The 18,469-nt window shown below is 46.5% G+C and overlaps 1 protein-coding gene across 3 annotated transcripts in view; it reads left to right on the forward strand.

The window, feature by feature from the left end:
- The first annotated feature begins 201 nt into the window (after nt 1-201).
- The window catches only part of FYCO1 (FYVE and coiled-coil domain autophagy adaptor 1), a 70,425-nt gene continuing 52,157 nt past the window's right edge, over nt 202-18,469 (forward strand). The window contains exons 1-4 of one of the 3 annotated variants that reach the window (XM_017521882.2): nt 202-330; nt 10,758-10,925; nt 14,215-14,321; nt 15,732-15,857. In XM_017521882.2, the coding sequence (XP_017377371.1) occupies nt 10,871-10,925; nt 14,215-14,321; nt 15,732-15,857 (288 nt within the window). In that variant the 5' untranslated portion in view covers nt 202-330; nt 10,758-10,870. Of the gene's footprint in view, nt 331-9,356; nt 10,261-10,757; nt 10,926-14,214; nt 14,322-15,731; nt 15,858-18,469 lie in introns of those variants that run through there. The other 2 variants (XM_017521890.2, XM_017521898.2) reach the window with 2 other exon arrangements.

Genomic DNA, 18,469 nt, shown 5'->3' on the forward strand with positions numbered 1-18,469 from the left:
CTTAGCCACCCAAGAACAGCGTTGCTGTCAAGACGCCAGACATTTGATTTGTGGCCCTCCGGAATTGCAAGGGTTAACCTGGGGCCAGCTAGGGTCGGGGGTGGGACTGGCAGTTAAGGGACTGGGCTGTGGGAGTAGTTATCCCCTGCCCTGCGGAGTCACATGGGAGTTGTAGGCCTCAGCCCCGAGGAGCACGCCGGGAGTTGTAGTCCTCCCCCGCCCCCGCCAGCCGCCCAGTGTGCGCGTCATGGCCGCCGGCACCGCGGTCCCGTCCTCTTCCGCTTGGCCCCAGAAAGTTTCGGTTCTGCCCGGCGGTGGACCCAAGAGCGCGTAAGTGCCGCAGGAGACCAGCTGGACTCTGGGGGAACCTAGGTCGCTCACGACCCCGGAGCGGAGAGCTTCGCTCGGGGCGCGGCTTGTCACCTGCTGTCCTTACCGTCCCCGCCCATCCCAGATCTCCCTCAGACCCTGCCCGAGCCCCACTGTCCTTGTCCAGCGGGCCGGGAAGCACCTCCGGCCGGTGGAAGCTGGTCCTGGCACCCAGCCTGCCTCTGTTGGTCGGTTAAAAAGGAAGACCCCAAACACCAGTTCCAAGACCCCGGACGGCCGAGGGGCCACAAAGGAAAGGAGCCCACCTTGCGGCGTCTCAGAACAAGCCTGGGTCCCTTAGCACAGGATGGGGCAGGCCCCCGAGTTCCTGCCTGCGTGGTCTTTAGGAAGCTTAGTTTCTGGCCCAGCTCGACCGGGACAGCCCAGACCTGCACTTTGCAAGAGTCTGCTGGTGCTCGGAACTCTCTCCTCATCCCAGGAGGGGACTCTTCGTTCTTCCCGGCCCATCCTTTGGCCAACGTACATTCACCACCCACTGCCCCTTGTGCCCATGTGCGAGGTCTCGAGATAGCCCTCAGGTCCCTTTTTCTGAAACACCTGTTGTCTCTGGTGCGGCGGCACTGCATTGGACTGGAGTCCGTGCTGTTGAAACCTGAGAAACCTGCGGTGGAGGCGGGGGCGGGACGGCGGGGGTCGGGAAGGCGGGGAGGGTGGTGTAATTTTATGTTTTGTAGGAAAAGCACATGAGGTTGACACCTTAACCGCGTGGCGCTCTGTTAATGCACATGTATCCTCTGATGTCCCTGTCACTCTTCACCGTTCCCGTTGGGTGTCCCTCTAGAAAAAAACAAATAAAAAATGTTGAAACTGCCTGTGTTGGCCACAGCCTCGCAGCCCCTCTGCTGTCTTACCACAGCAGTTTCCTTTCCCGACAGAGAAATGGGTCAGGGGCTTTTAGGGGGCAGACGATCCAGGGCCTAATCTGCTCGCTGGTCCTCCTACCCCTGCAGGCCTTGTGGTCTCTGGCAGCAAGCTTAATTCTCCTGCCATCTGCCTAATGCGGCTAGAGGCTGTTGGGGGCTGGTGTGGGGGAGGGTTGGGGAGCTGGCGCTATCACGCCAAGGTTTTCTGTTTTCAGTACTTCCCACCTCCTGAAGCAGACCTCTGTTGAGTGGGCTCCACTTGACCCTCCCTTCTGTAACAACCACTGTTCTGAGAGCATTGAATGCCCCATACTAGTTGCGCACCATGGTTATTATAACGCTGGCAATAGCTAATTGTCATAGTGATGGATCTCAGCCTCCTTTGGTTAGTAGGATCTTTCCTAAAGGCCCTTGCTTTAGGAAACAGTTTATCTGTTTATGTTTGAAGTGTCTATGTGTAGCACTTCATTTATTTTTAAAATTGTTTTTAACATTTTATTAGAAAAATAAACATATAAAATCACTGAAAGAATTGTATAGTGAATGTCCATATAATTGATTCTTAATATTTTTCATTGTGGGTTTTTTTTTTTTTTTTTTTTTTCTTTAGAGACTGGTAACAGTCTCAGGCAGTGTTTGGATGACTTTTGCCCCTTGCGGCTGGGTTTGGAGCACCAGTATGGTTTCAGGAACCAAGTTTTTAACCTGATCCTTTTTGAGGGGGATGGCTCCCACAGATGTTTGTGATAAGAGGAACCACCCATAACAGAGCAAAATCAGAGCAGCTGGTAGCTTTGAACCATATTGGTTGCCAAGGCTGTGGGCTGCTGGCTCAAGAATAGGAGGAGGTACACAAGAAATGGCAGCTCAGGCCCTCACCCACCCTGCTTCCCTTTAGGGGAGAAGTTTAGCTGATGGGTAACTTTTGTTTACTGACGATTCCGAAGGCACAGCTTTGATGACTCAAGACCAGAATGTCTTTAAACATTAAGCAGAGGAGTTACGTTGTCTAGCTGTGGTCTCATGGTGGAAGCCACTTGTAGACACCCAGAGTTAGGAGCCACATTCACTTCAAGCAGCCCTAGGCAGCAGGTAGGGGTCATTAACTGGTGCCTGTGATTACAGAGGCAACTTGTGAGCACGGATGAGTCCATTATGACCAGGGCAACATCTGCTCACGTCATGACTGCTATGTTCTTGTCTGAGTCAAAAGATAAACAGTATTTTGTTTGTGATCTCAATGCCAGTTTCAAGAAAGTAAGAACTCTTGATTGGTATAAGAGCCTCTATTTGAACAATTAAATAAATCAATAGGGTGGGAATTGGAATGTTTCCATGGGTCTACCTGTGGAAATATTGTTTACCTTCCTGTTTGTTGATACATCACTAAAAATGGCTGAAATATCTATACTAGCCCCATAATAAGAGCCATTGCCTCAGAGAAGACAGGCCCCATGGCTTTGAGAAGAGGAGGATGGCAGAAGCTGTACTCAGTTGGGCAAGAGCAGTTTCATCCCTTTCCTCTAACATTGGAGCCAGTCAGCCTGTTGGTGTCAGTAACTTCCAGTAGTCCTTCCTGTTCACTTGGGTGTCTGTGGCATTTGAAAGACACCAAGGGCCTGTTTCTCATTAGGCCGGATGCTATTTGGAGGATGTGTACATCAGTGTGGTTCTAACAAAAGACTTAAGGGGAATCTGTGGTTTGGTTATAGTATTGTGGCCCTGTGGCTAGTTCTGAGGCCCAAGGACTGATCTGGCCAACCACCTTAGGATTCTCGAGTACTGTACCTTAGGCCAGTCCCAGGAAACTGAGTTAGGGGAAGTCTTTAGCATACAAAAGAAAAGCTTGGACCAAAAAAAGCATTCCAAGAAAACCATTAGCATGCAGGAAGCAAGGCCAAAAGAAGAATCCCTATGTGAAGTCCAGGATAGGGCTGGTCAGCTAAACCGGAAGCGGTGGTTTAAAATGGAGCTAGAAGGAATTTCCTGAAGTTGAACCTGCAGATGCTTTTTCCTGGGCGTCTGTAGACTTGGTCAGGAGCAAGAAGGGGACACTTAGAAGCCTTAGCCAAAGTTAGCCGCCGAGAATGCCTGTTATCCCCCTTTCCTAGCTCCTTTAAGAGTAGTGATTCTTAATTCATTTACATGAAGGAAGATTAGCCCCCAACATTGCATCTGAAAAAAGAAAGATAAGAAGAGGTCAAATGACTTCTCCAGGACAGATAGAGTGCCTAAAAATAGTTGAATAAGCTAAATATACCTTGGGTCTTGCCCAACCATGGCATGATCTTTGTTGCATTATTTGTTGCATAATACATAATGGAAAGTTCACGTAACTAGTCTGATTCCAAAATCTAAATAGGGTCCAAATTGACAAAACTAGGCTACCGCTGATAAGAGAGAAGAAAATGTCTTGCTCATTGCTCCAGCTCCAGCTTCAGAGCCATCCTGGGTCTTCCTTGTCCCTCTCATTTACAGCACGGCCCCACCCCCTGCCCTTCTGCACCCAGGCTGGCACTGCTGTTGTCATGCTCCTCACCAAGAAGTGTGGCAGAACCCAGGCCCACCAGCACCTCCCCTCCCCAGGTTGCCTGGTTGATAGTGTCAGATGCACACTTTCGGGAATGAAGAGAGAAGAGCCTTGGGAGGTGTATTAGTGCTAGGGCTGCCATAACAAAATACCACGGACTGAGTGGCTTAAGCAACAGAAATGTACTTTCTCACAGTTCTGGAGGCTGGAAGTTCCAGATCAAGCCATTGGCAGGTTTGGCTTCTCCTGAGGCCTTTCTCGTTGGCCCTCAGACAGCTGCCTTCTTGCTGTGTCCTCACGGGCCTTTCCTCTGTGCCCATGCATCCCTGGTATCTCTTGTGTGTGTCCAGAATCCCCCTTATAAACTCACCAGTCTTTGGATTCAGGCGCACTCTCATAGCCTCATTTAATCTTCATTACCTCTTTAAAGGCCGTCTTCAAATGAAGTCACATTCTGAGGTATGGGGGTTAGGGCTTCAACATTGGAATGCGGTGGGGTGGAATGCACAATTCAGCCCCTGGCAGGAGGTTTGGGTTAGTGGGGTTGTTTGTGAGGGTGGAGGGTAGTGGTGCTTTTCATTGTCCAGGATGGGGTGAAGGAGGCTGTGGGTAAGTCTTCCTCGGGAACCAAACTGTGGTTCACACTTCTTCCTGTCCGTATGAAACCCAGAGATACTGAAGCCACTGGCCAGAGGAAGGTGTAGGGAGCATGAGCCGGACAGGGCATGGCCTTGGCGGAGGGAGCAGAGCATCCAAACCCCAGAGGCAGGGCCTAGCCACTGAAGGGCAGCACAGGGAGGCCCGAACACAGGCAGGAGGTGGGGAAGGAGGAGGGACAAGAGGATGGGCCTATCCCTATCAAGGTCAGGAAGCCCATCCATCAAGGGCCTCACAAGCTGGGTTAAGAGGTTTGTGCACATGTCTGACAGCAGTCACCTGAGCTCTCAGGACACCAGAGGTCTGTTTATAAATAGAAGTTAGGTAGGCAGTGTGGAGTAGACATACTTCATCCATCCCTGAATTATATTATTCTATTCATTCTTGGAATAATAGCTCACAGCATTTTTACAATAATTACAACATAATGTTCACAATTTGTATATGGTGTTTTAAGTGCATTATTTTAGTGAACATAAATATAATTTATGCTCAACAAAGGAAAATTGAAAAATCAGAGAAATAGAATTTTTAAAAAATGTGCTCATGTTGCCACCATTGAAAGATTAGTAGTATTTACATCTTGGTACATTTCTATGCCTCAAAGTTTAGTTTGATTTGTGGAGCAAGGATCTATGTGTTTTGTTTTGTCTAATTCATTCATTTATTCAGCAGTAATTTATTGAGGGCTTTCCATGTGCCAGAACTGTGCTAGCAGAAACAGCAATGGAGTTTACAGACAAGTGGAAAGAACAGAGATTCAACAAAAAATTACCATTGTGGCAAATGGCCCCGGAAGCCACAGAAGTATAGCATGAGACTCTGCAGTGAGGGCTGAGAATCATGAGTGGAGTACAGCCTGGTACCTTGTATGTTCATTTGTTCTCATCAAAGCACTTACCAGGCCTCAATTGCTCTTTCTTACTTGTTTGTAAGATTATTGGGGTATATGTTATCTATTTCTCCCACTGAGCCTGAGTTCCTTTAAGGCCAGAGCTCCGCCCACTGCCCCTTTTCACACCTGTATCCCCAGCTCTTGGTTCAGGCTTGCCTCTTCATAGTGCTGCCAAAAAATACCTTTTACCTGGCTGGCAGTTTGTTAGCACATAGAAGTTACCTGCTGCTTTCTCAAGGCTGTGTTTTGTGGCTGTGTCATATCCTATCAGAGATTCACTTCTTAGTTCACAACTGGCTGGATTTACCCCTTTGACACGTCAGTCAGGAGAGGTCTCAGAGCATATAATTCTGGAGATCTGTAGTTTTTCCCCACATAGGTGGGGCCTGTATTCTTTGGAGCATGAGTAGGTGCATCAGTTGAGTTCTCAATTATTGATGCAGTTGTTCCAGAGACTGCCCAGATTTTCACGCCTGTCATCGTCACCTCCTGGATATTTTCTCAGCCCCACAGCCTCAAGTATAGACGTGTGGCTCCTCCCGTGATCAGCCGCCCACCTCACTGAAAAAAAAAAAAGACTTGGCTTCCCCCAGATTCAAAAGCAACTCCTCAGAGCCCTCGAGGCCCTGTTCTCTGGGGTACATGGACTAGGATAATGGCTGTTTTGTATGTGTTCTGGGAGAGCAACCAGGGAACCTGCTATTGTTGGTGGAAGGGAGGGTATGAAGAGAAGGTTCAAGAAGCAATGACAAAGCCTCAAGTTCTCATTCCCTTTAAGAGAGAAGATGACAAGAAGGAGTGTTTGGGAAAGATGACCCAGGCATGCAGTGGCTTAACATTTTAATCATAGGTCCAAGGGGTTGGGTCACCTAATGAGTCTTTGTTCACATGTGCTGAAATACCTGCCTCTGAGCTGGCCTCTGGCAAACTCCAGAGCATTCTCCTAGCCACCCTCTCGAAGCTCTGGGGAGGGCAGGCTGCCTGCCCACTGATTGTTCCAGCGCTGGGCCAGCAGGACCTCTGGGCCTTCGAAGCTGCAGGTACCAGCCAAGTGCCTCCCTTTCTGTAGGTGGTAACTAGATATAGATGCCACTGGGTGTGCTCAACCAGGCCTAGGCAATGGACTCTTCCAGAAAGGCTTTTCTGCCTTTTTATCTGTCCTTGTACTTAACATTCTTTCTTGGTCAGGGGAGAATTTACAACTGGTATGCTCCTCCTTATTTGGGACTGGGGGAGGGATACAACTGTAAGGTGCCCTCTCTGGGTTAGCCCTTAGCTATTGTGTTGGGAGCAAAATTTTGAAGGCGGAGAAAGGTTGACTTCCAGGCCTGCAACCTCCTCCTCCCCTGATGATTCTTCTTTCCTTGTGTGGCTACTCAGATGCTATTATTGTTGCTGTCTGAGCCAGTTTCTGGGCAATATTATGAGTATCAGTCACTTGTACTGTAGTGCAAATAAGTTTATATCAGTCAGTCAGCATCTTTGTGTCTTAATTTGACTATACCGCAGTTGCTATTGTTTAAGGCATTTAGGGCATCTGGGCAGATATTAAAAAAACTTGGAGGCCAGAGAACACCCTTTACTTCTAAAATGATACCTAGGTCCTGACTAAGAACTCATACATTAGTACCAAGTGAAAAATAAGAATTTTTTAAAATGCGGTGAGTCCCTTTTCCTCTTTTTTAGAAAATTTGATGTTTTCAGACATTTTGGATAGACTTAAACATAATTTTGAGTTGTTGGCAAGGAAATCCAGTGCTTCCAAATATTGTATAAAACGCATTTCTCTGCTGTTTAGAAGAGCCTGTCAGAGACAGTGATGAGGGGTTTTACATGTTGTGCAACAAAGACTGTGGGTTTATGAGGTGATTGGCATGCTGCAGGGGGCCCTGTGAGGTGCGTGAGTCTCAGAGTCCTTACCCCGGTGCTGAAGCAGCCATGGTAGTGTGTTCAGAGCTTTGAGTGTCTCCTGAGTTAGGAGAGCTGTTTGCCAATGGGTTGTAGATGTCAGGATCAGGCTGGTTCAGGCCAGGTGTCTGTTATCCCTCAATGAAAGGGCAAGCTTACCTAGAGACACAAGAAAGTTGATCATGTTTGGAGAGAGATCATGCCCATTCTTTGCCTTTTGTTGGTTACTAATGACCTCAGACCAAGACGGAGGAACAAGGGAGGCAAGCTGCTGAGTCCATGAAAATAGCATCCCCATGGTGACTATGTTCTCTATGGAAGCTCTGACTTACTTCCTGAATCCCTGTGAGGTGGTGACCCAGAGTCAGAGTGGGGAAGCCAACCATGCCCCACAGGCCTGGCAGGCAGTTTCTTAGGGCTCATGACCCTGGTAGTGACACAGGCTCTTTGGAAAGTCAGCTTGTGTATTCAGTGGCTGGGAACAGCTCACCCCATGACCTGGGAACTTGACACCAGTGGAGAGCATACTTGGAAGGTCAGACTGACAAGGCCACCTGCTTTGGGCGGACACAGGGGCAGTATCACGAAAGCACCAAGCAGTCTTAAAGGAGCATATTGCTATCTGTGTTCAGGCTTATGATGCCAAGATACTGGTTTGGGTTTGCAGGCATTGTTTCCCTCGTGCCAGACTCCAATTAGGTCTGGTTTCCAGAAATTCCAGCTGGTTGTGTGGTTCCTCCCTTGTCCTGGCCGCAGCCTGGAAGAGCTACTCAGGATCTGTTGTTGCTGTCGCCTCCTTCCCAACCTCCACCCTCTCTACAGACATGGTCAGAATTGTACACACAGACCCAGTGGGCTGTATCCGAAGACTCACAGGGCCTCACTCCAGTCATCTTCCTCCAGGATTATTTGTCTCAGAAACTGCAAGCTCCTCTGTGTTGGCAGCAGTCAAATACGAGGAATGCAGCTAGAGAAACAGCCTTTACTCTTGCATGCCTCCGCCCTGGCATCCTTTCCTTCTTGGCTCTCTCCAGTGACCTCCTGTTCGTTTTTTAGGCCTGGCCATCACAGAGTGCCCACCACTTCTCCCTTCCTCAAGGAGAATTAAATTTTTCCTTCCTCAGATCCCATTGGATTTTTTTTTACAAATTCATCACAATGCTGCTTTTTTATGAGATATAATTTACAGTTATATGAGTTGTGACAAGTATATGTTTGTCAAATACGTGTAGTCATGTAACCATCACCGTAATCAAGGCAGCAAACAGAATTGCCCCCCAAATTTCCCTGTGCTCCTTTGTAGTCAGACCCTCCCTTCTCCCCTAGGCTCTGGCAGCCACTGATGTGATTTCTCTCCTAATGATTTGCCTTTGCCAGAATCGTATGTAAATGGGATTGCGCAGTTGTCATGGTTTGAGAGGCTTCTTTGACTTAGCACAGGGCATTTCAGATTCCTCCATGTTGTTTTGTATACCCATAGTTCATATCTTCTCAGAGCTGAGTACCCATGACTTTTTATCCATATCTCTATGGGGGCCTCTTCCACTGTATCTGGATATGTGATATTTTTCCATCTGTCTCCTTGATGGGTAGCCAGGTTCCTCCATGACTGGAATGTGTCTTGTTGCCTCTGTATCCCTAGCCTGCACGTAGTAGGCACTTGATGGAATGTGCTGGGCAGCTGTGTGTTGATATTGGAGGTCCTTATCCTCTCTGGCTCTCTCTAGGGTCCCAGCTGGTCCCTGCTCAGGCCCTGTGTTCAGCAGGCGACCTGGAGAGACACCCAGGGATAGGCAGGCAGGCTTCTCGTAAAGCGCTCCTACCCTCAGTTTGGTGTCCCTGATAGGTGGGTGCCAACATTTGTTGGGAGGTTCAGGGGGTTGTCTGTGGATCCCCTGAAGCTCTTCTTTGTGGCACTCATGAATTCCTGGGACTGCGGAACAGGCATGTGGCTGACTGTTTCCTTCCTCCGAAGCCAGAGAAGCCCTCTTTGGGCCTTGTTTGCACTGAGTCACAGCTACGCTGGCTAGTTAGTTAAAAATAGGCTCTCGTTATCTCCGCCTTGTGATAGGCCCTTCTCTCCTCGGGCAGAGGCAGGAATCCTTATGTAAATATTTGGAGGAGCTTGTGCCTGGGTTGATTTCCATGCCAGGATCTGTTTGCCTGGACTCCTGGAGCTGTGAGGGCAAGGTGGCAGTGGGAGAGTGAGAGGTGGCATATGTTAGAACACTCAGGGTGTTCACATTACTTGGAAGACGGCTGGACTTCATGGTGGTGCCTTGAGCCGGTGGAAGTGGTTGGTCATTTGCTGTAGTGACAATGGCTTAGTCTTAAAAAGTCCGTAGGACTTACTAGAAAAACTGTCAGATTTGAAATCAGATTGACCACAATTCAAACCTGTGATTCCTCATCTTACTCACCTGTGGCCTTAAAGAAGTTACATGACTCCTCTGAGCATCAGTTTCTCCTTTGTAAACAGGGCTGATGTTATCTACTCCACCAGAGTGACTGTGAGAATTAAAAGCGGTCATATGTGTAAAGCATGTAACAGCCCCGCACACAGTAGACTCTCATTTAGTACTGACTGCTGCCACGGCCGTCTCTAGTCTTGCTGTCTACTTCGCCAGCAAACACTACAACTTTGCACTGGATAACTAAGGGAAGAATTAGCGGTTCTGAAAGGACATAGAAATGTCCAGATGTCTTTCCAGACCTCTTTCCGATGTGCTCACATCTCTTTAACTTCTGTTGGCTTTCAGCCCTACAGTTAAATAACTTCAACAGCTGCCCAAGTAGGGCTGATAACTCAGGACTCACTAGCTGGGAGAGGACTGTAACTGAGCTTAAAAATAGAGCTACGTCCTTTGCCTGGTACGGGGGCTGTGCAAGCCTCTGGAGAAAAGGCCAGGCAGCATCTGCATACCTAGGCTGAGCTGGACTCTGGGGAGCTGGCAGCTGCAAACCTCCCAGGACCCTGCCAGGCAAGCCTGACTTTCCTTGGTCCAGAAGCCCTGAGGGTAGGGGTCCTCAGCCTTTCCCCCCAGCACTGCCTGGCTAGAGACTAACCGTTCTTTAGAGAAAGAAAGGCTGGAGAGGATGTGGGTCCGGCTGTCAGGGAGATGGGGATCCTGAGGCTTAGTGGAGCTGTCTGAAGCTGAGCTGCACTTGTTCTGTCTAGGGAACGGAGGAAGCCACTGGGTAGCTTTTTAAAGGAAGGTAAGACAGTCCTGTCTATGGCGAATGGAAAGTGAGCTCAGAAAGAATAGGCTGCAATATAATTGATTTAATTTCTTGTTAAGCCCCAAACAAGGTCACTGTGTCTGAATATAAGTGTGTCAGAAACAAACCCAAGAGTGCCCATGGAGCAAAGGCCCACACAGAAAGGTCAAGCCCTCCTGTTGAGGGAATACACCCAGATAGGGCGGCCTTTGTGCTCAGAGCAGAGTTCCTCTAATATTGTCTTTAAATTGTGTCTGTGTCTGCTTCCTCCATGGCTTGCTCTTCCGCTGTGCAGGTGCCACCATGGAGTCTAACCACTGCTGAGCAGACAGCCACAGGAGGGCCGAAGTTCTGAACCTTCCTCTGGACCCAGGCAGGAGACACACAGCCAAGAAAGGCAAACTCACCATGGCTTCCACCAATGCAGAGAGCCAGCTCCAGAGAATCATCCGAGACTTGCAAGGTATGGTAGCTTGCTAAGCAGACTGAGTTTGGTTTTGAGGGACTTGTGGCTGTGCTTTTTGCTGTTGCCAGTTGAAATTCAGCCCTTTCATTTTTGTTCATACCAGGAGTAATTGGAGTCTTCAGCTCACATCATATTGAAATAGTTGGGGCTCACATATCCACTTTGCGTAAGGCTTGGAAAGCTTGCCTGGTTTCCTTTCAGAGGACTGTACAGCCAGTTTGTAAACAAAATCATACATGCTGCTCCAGAACTGGGTCTGATTTCCATTAGCGCACATATGTGTGTTTTCAAGCTGCCTGTTAAGTCTTTGGCTAAATCCCAAACTTCTGGGCTCTGATGAAGTCGGTTCCTTTGGGAAAGAATGTTGTTTCTCCCACTGAGCAGGAAGAGCAGAGACCCTCCTGTCTTGTTTTGCTGCCCCACCAGGTCCTGGCTGGTGGATGGCCCATTGCCCGGGATGTACTATAGGTCCAGGCTTGCTGCCTCCCAGACTTCCCTGAGCTCAGCATTATCCACTGAGAGAGGCTGTGACTCGTATTCCTCATCTCACTGCAAGGCAGACGAAGGTGCACATAAAGCTTCATAGACTCAGGAGAAACGGACTATTTTGTTTTTGGCTGCAAATTCCAGATTTCACCGTTTCAGGTGCTGTCCCAGGGGTCAGAATTTTTATGTTTTCCATCCTAACTCATCACCAGTGCTGATCTTTAAGCTCTTCGGAGCTCCAGCACACTTGATACTACACAGTCTGAAGCTGACCACTTCCTCCGTGCCTGCAGAGCCTGCTGTGATGCTTTCCTGACATACTAAAGGCCCAGGCTCCTAACTGCTTGGACACCGTGAGCAGGTATCTCCTGTACCAGGAGCCATTGGCCTACCACAGACACAATGCAGTCCTCATTCTGAAGTTCCAAAGTCAACAAGATAAGAAACATTTTCTCAGGCTTTTAATCTTGCGTCTGCTCTGCCTTGGGCCTCTGATAGCTAGCAATTACATGGCATTTCGTTTCTTCTGCACATATCTTACAGATAGTAACTCATTGAGTCTTCATGTTTGATCCTGTGAGCTAGACACCATTACGATTCCCATTTTGCAGTTGAGGAAACAGGCATAGAGAAATTAAGTAACTTGCCTAAGGTCACACAGCCAGTCAAGAACAGAGCCTGGGTTTCTATACCACCAGCCCGGCACCAGTCCGTGCTCTTTTTTTTTTTTTTCTTGAGACGGAGTTTTGCTTTTGTTGCCCAGGCTGGAGTGCAATGGCACCATCTCAACTCACTGCAACATCTGCCTCCTGGGTTCAAGCAATTCTCCTGCCTCAGTCTTCCTAGTAGTTGGGATTACAGGTGCCTGCCACCATGCCCAGCCAATTTTTTGTATTTTTAATAGAGACAGGGTTTCACTATGTTGGCCAGGCTGGTCTTGAACTCCTGCCCTCAGGCGATCCCCCCGCCTCAGTCTCCCAAAGTGCTAAGATTACAGGCATGAGCCACTGTGCCTGGCTCCAGTCTATGTTCTTAACCACTCTAGTCTACTTTTAGCTAAGATGTTAGATGCTTTTTAAAACCTACACAGAGAGGCAGAGAAAGTAAAATGCCAGTCTCTGCAAATCCGAGTTTGCCATTGGCCTTAAGAAGTCTCTCCATTTCCATGTTTCAGTATCTGGTTCTTGAGGATAACTTTGAGACCTGGAGGTCCTTATTGGGAGGGAAGAGGATGAAAAGGGGACTCTCAGGTAGAACCTCTGATCTAGACCATTGTCTATCCCATGCACTGGCTGAGTCTGGCCACCTCCAACATCCTGGGCTGGTTTCCATGTTCTTTACGTAGAGCACTTTGGTGGGAATTCTTGAAAGGTGCTGCTTTCTCAATACGCTCCACTTTCATCTGTTGGTAAATGTCTTTTTTGGTTTTTTTGGAGACAAAGTCTTGCTCCATCCCCCAGGCTAGAGTGCAGTGGCATGATCTCGGCTCACTGCAACCTCCGCCTCCTGGGTTCAAGTCATTCTCTTGCCTCAGCCTCCTGAGTAGCTGGTATTACAGGCACCTGCCACTGTGCCTGGCTAATTTTTGTATTTTTTTTTGTAGAGATGGGGTTTCACCATCTTGTCAGGGTGGTCTTGAACTCCTGACCTTGTGATCCACCCACCTCAGCATCCCAAAGTCCTCAGATTACAGGCATGAGCCTCTGCACCTGGCCAGTAAATGTCTTAACAAGCATACAAATCTATGGCATCTACCATGAGAGTGGTATGTCCTTCATTCAGGTGCCTTTGTGTGGTACACAGCCTTTACTCCTCTGTGGGGCAGCCCACTCGTCCTCTCGGTGACAGCAGTTTCAAGGACTTTGGAGTCAGGCAGGGGTGTCCTCAGCTTCTGGCTTCTCTTTTAACCTTTAAAAATGTTGGACACAAGAACAGAAAATCAAAGTGAGAGTCAAAGGTGGGTTTCTCTCTTTTCTGCACAGGGAGGTCCATTCTCTTAGAAGTTAAGAGGTGGGATCTGGAGTTAGAAAGCCCTTGAGAAAACCAGGGTTCTAATTCTAGCTCTACTGTTTGCCACCCTGATCTTTGGCCAAGTGCTCTGATTTCTCTGTGCACTCCTCATCTGCAAAATGGGGTAATCATAGCAGACTTCATAGATTCTAAATTGTTCTTTTTTTTTCCTCACATTTTAACAGCTCTGAAACCGGGATGTATCTTATAATAAGTTGCATCATAGTTTCGTTGAAATAAGAATCCCTGCCTCTCAATGCCATGTTAAATGAAAGTAATACATGTAAAGGCCTAGCCCCTCAAGGACACTCAGTTAGCAAAAGCAGATGTGGTTGTCATTGTTGGAATTGTGATTATTATTACTATTATTTGCACATACTGGGTATTCTGATCCTGCACTTACCTAGATTGAGCAGTAGGGTTATAGTGAAGAGCAAGAAATATGGCTAGAATAAAGGTTAAAGCTTTCTAGAAGTCAGTATTCAAGGACTGAATGATTCATTCACACAGCAGACATTTGTTGACCAACTACTACATGCAAATTACTAGGCCTGGGCGGTAGACAGACGAGGGTGAACAAGAAATGTGCCCAGTCAACAAACATTATAAAGTATCTGTGGGCTCTCAGGACATTTCAACACTCCCTGACTTGGAGTTATATTTCATGGATATGTTTCAGAGGTGCTTTGTATCACTGACCACTTATTTCTCATGCTTCCTGAGTTATTCCTGCTTCTCTTTCTGAGTTTAGTCACTATCTGGTTACATGTTCCTGTTTGTTGTCTTAAAGATGCTGTGACAGAACTAAGCAAAGAATTTCAGGAAGCAGGGGAACCCATCACGGATGATAGCACGAGCTTGCATAAATTTTCTTATAAACTTGAGTATCTTCTGCAAGTAAGTGATGCCTGTAATATGTTAATTTTTGCACTGCTGTCTTCTTTTCTCCCTCTTTGGGTGCCTGATCAGCATTCAAGATATCGTTCAGAAAGCCCAAGGAGCCCGTAAGCCCTTGTGGTTAGATGGAAGGTCAGAGCAGTCTCCACTACGAGCTCAGTCTTCCAAGTGTGATTCTCTGGGGAATTGCAATGTTGCCCCTAAGATGGCTTTGAGAATCAAAAACATCCTTTGGAGATTTAGGTCATTGTAAGATAGGTCAGAAGGTTATTGTATGGCAAGGATCTTAAATTTGGGGCAGTTACATACCCCTTTGGGAGTTTAGTGAAAGCTGTGGAGTCTTCCCAAAAAGACATTCATATACGTATGCACTCAATCATGCATTTTTGCAGGCAGATTCTAAGACTGTGTGGACCCTCTAAAAATTATCTGTGGGCTTCTGTTTTAGAGTTTTGCCACTCAGTGTGCAGTCCATAGACCGGCAGCATCGAGCCCCTCTGGGAGCTTGTTAGTATTACATTCTTGGCTCCCACCCCAATCCTACTGAATCAGGATCTCTGGGGTCATCCCGGGATATTTTCTTTTAACGTATAGATGGTATACCTCTTATCCCTGCTTGGCTCAAAAAGTGCTGATGTGGAGAACACTGCAGTTGTGGAAAAATGCATGCAACTAAAATAGGCAGGAAGAAAATGCTCTAGAAGTTATTTTAGGGTAGTGGTATTAGGTGTTAAAATTTTTTTCTATTTTTTTGTTTGGTTTTATCTAGTTATCCTAATAACATATGCATGTCTTGCTTCTGTAATCAGAAAAAATACTATAAAATATTACAGAAAGATATACCTATATCACCGTGGACACCATTATTTTGCAACGTCACATCCCACCAAAGCATGTAGTATGCGGGCCCACTAGAGGAAAGGCCCCTAACGTGCTGAAGGCCTTGCCTCTCTCATGCCGTTTCAACTGGTTCTTTAACATTGTAAAAATGTTTTTGAGCCTTTCTTTTTTTCAATTAAGCTCATTCTGGTTTTGGATTTGAAATGACTCAGAGCCGACATTAATTTAAATGTATTGTAGGTGTTTGAAAAACGTATTGAAACTTACGAGTTGAGTAACTGGGATAAAGTGTCATTATCTTATTTCCTTAAGTCAAAGCATAGTTAACACTCTTCATATTGCCCTTAAGACTCTTTTCTTGTACTTATTTCTCATCTGTTAATAACTTTGGTGGTGTTCCACCCAATTGTATGAACAGGCAGACCTTGATTTGTCAATAAATAAAAATAATACCAATAAAGGGTCTCACCCAGTGCTGGCGCCTAAGAAGCTATTGTTATTATTTATCATTTGAATGCTGGGATAAAGAGCAGTGGGTTTGGACCTCCTTTCCCTGTCTTCCCTACACAGTTTGATCAGAAAGAGAAGGCCACCCTCCTGGGCAACAGAAAGGACTACTGGGATTACTTCTGTGCCTGCCTGGCCAAGGTGAAAGGAGCCAATGATGGGATCCGATTTGTCAAGTCTATCTCTGAGGTAAGCTGAGTGGAGCAGCCAACAACCTTGTGTCTTCCTTTTGCCTGCTTGAAGCAGCTCTTGCAGAGACCTTTGCCACGGACAGCTAAATGAGGAAATGAGAGTTTATGAGTGGTAAAGAAATCTAGTCAAGGTATACTCAACGCCCATTGTTGCAGTGGCTCAAGCTTGGGGAAACCACTTCAGTGAGTGTTTACCAAGAGGAAGAATGCTGAGTCCTGAACGTACCTTAGGCCACAACCTACATGTTACCTAACAGGGTGGCCTGTTCACATTGTAAGTCTGCTAATGGCAGCCCTTGAGGTGCGCAGCATAGGATAGCTCCATCTTTTTAAAAAAGCTCATTTTCTTAGATGAAATTTTTAGCGTTTGCTAGGCTGCTCTCCCTACAGTTTGCCCAGGAAACTTAGATTTGAAATGAGAATGATGTGGGATCTCAAGAGACGTTTCTTAAAATAGTGATGAAAGTTTCTTGAAACTTTCTACATTCAATTCTGAGCCGCTCAAGAGCAAAATGCTATGGCTTTGCTGTTTCACAAAACTCCAGAACAACAAATACAAACGCATACTTCACGTACACACTCACACTCTCCTCTCTGCTTATTTTCCACCCTCAACCTCCAGAGAGTCTTTCTTCTCTTTCATCAGCCTTGTCCATCCAAGAGTGAAGAACTTTGCCTATCAGGGAGCAGGTAAACCCCTAGATTTAGGACAGGAAGTTTGTACATTTCATCTTTCTTTTCAGTATCTCTTCAGTAAGTATGAAGTCACTTTAAAGTCAACACACCTGCTGCTTGGCTGGCTGCCCACAAATGCCACAGCCTTAGGTATTCTGGGAAGGGCTCCTGACCAACCACACCAGCTGTAGCTGGATGACTTTCTTCTTATAGAGGGTGACGGTGTTAGATATGCTGATATCAATGGCTGGACATTTCCCACCGTCTGCACCCTCTGACATCTGAGAAGATGAGGAAGGATCCTGGCTCTAAAGGGCTGCTTCTGCGAGTTTCTTTATTGTCTATGTTACTGTGGGTGGGCCTTGTGAGGTCTTGCCTGGTGGGATACTTGGGTCCATGAGGTAGAGCAGTATTTTAATTTTAATGCATCATAAATGTGGAAGGGGTTCTCTTTGTCATTGTCCTCTCGTCATTCCTCAGCCGCCACATCAGAGCAACTAAAGCCTTTGGCTTTATGACTTTGGACAGCTGAAGTCTGGAAATAAATTTAGTTTTAATCCCCATTCCCCAGGATTATGAAATGCTTGCTAAAACATATCTACTTTTTGGCTAGTTTCTTCTGCTTTTCTCACAATGCAGACAGATCTTTAGACAGTCTGAAGCCATGGAAACTGACTTTCTAGAAGCAAAAAGCATTCCTTGCTTGCATGAACGTTGGTGTTTTAGTGGCTAGCATGGGCTCTGCTTCCCATAGGATCCAGTTGTTTGCTCTCTGATGAAGAATGCTCTCCGGGGCATCTTAGGTTGGAATGGCTTGGAAGATCCCCAGGGTAAGTGAGTTGCTAGGTACTTAGTTAATTTTAATAGTCAAGTGGCCGCCTGGGTCTTTAAGTGAGAGGGTAAGAGTTATTGGATAAGCAGCATTCGTAGGCCCCCTCAGACCTCTTTGAGGTAGCGGGAAGCTATTTAGGCTAAAATATGTGAAGGTTCTAAGAAGCCATTTCTGGAGGTTCAGTAGGGGCTCAGCTTGGACTGTGTTTCACTGTGATGAGGGGGTAGTTCGGCGTCAGGCTCGTGGCATGATGGCCTGGTTTAAAGCAGAATCAGCTCTCATGTACCGTGCAGATTTTCTGTCTTTTGCTGCCATTATATTGCTTCTCAGGATAGTGTATATGGGTGCTGATTATAGAAGCTAAAAAAAATTAAGGAATTAGGTAATGAAAGCGGACCCATAATCTGAAAAATAAAAAGGCCATGCAGCATTTTATTTTGCAGTACAAAGGAACTATTGTTCCCTTCCCCAAAGGATGTTTAAAAATACCTTTAATATAAATAGCTCCCTTTATAATCAATTCAGTGAATGGGCCTTTTAATGATTAAAAGTATAGCCTCAACTGTTAACCATTAAAGAAGTTTTGATGTTCTAAAGGCCAATATAATGGTAAGTTTGCCAAAAAGAAGGACAAGCTCCTATCTTTGGGAGCTTACAGACCTGGGCTCTTATGTCAGTGTCTTATGAAATTCTGCAGGGTGTGTTTTTGTACAGTTGACATACTTCATTTCATAATGCCTTGCTCAGCTCTTCCCAACTGCCTCAATTTCCTGGTTATCACCACTAAACACTTTGTTCTTACCTCAGTCATCAGTAGAAAACTGATTTAGACAGGATATACCATCCAGATTCTCCCCTGCACATCTGCCAAGATCGGCTATCTGCAGACGTCATGGTGGTTTTTGTAAAGCCAGCAAGTCAGGCTGCTGCCTTCACTCACTTCCAGGTATCCTGGCTGTACACAAAACCCACAAAACACACATGTGGAAATGTCTTAAAGCTTCTGTAGTTCAAGGGATTTAATACCTTTTACTTTTTTCTTTTCTTTTCTTTTCTTTTCTTTTCTTTTTTTTTTTTTTTTTTTTTTTTTTTTTTTTTTTTTT

This window comes from Cebus imitator, unplaced genomic scaffold (genome assembly GCF_001604975.1).
Source record: "Cebus imitator isolate Cc_AM_T3 unplaced genomic scaffold, Cebus_imitator-1.0 Scaffold0, whole genome shotgun sequence".
NCBI classification, from domain to species: Eukaryota; Metazoa; Chordata; class Mammalia; order Primates; family Cebidae; genus Cebus; species Cebus imitator.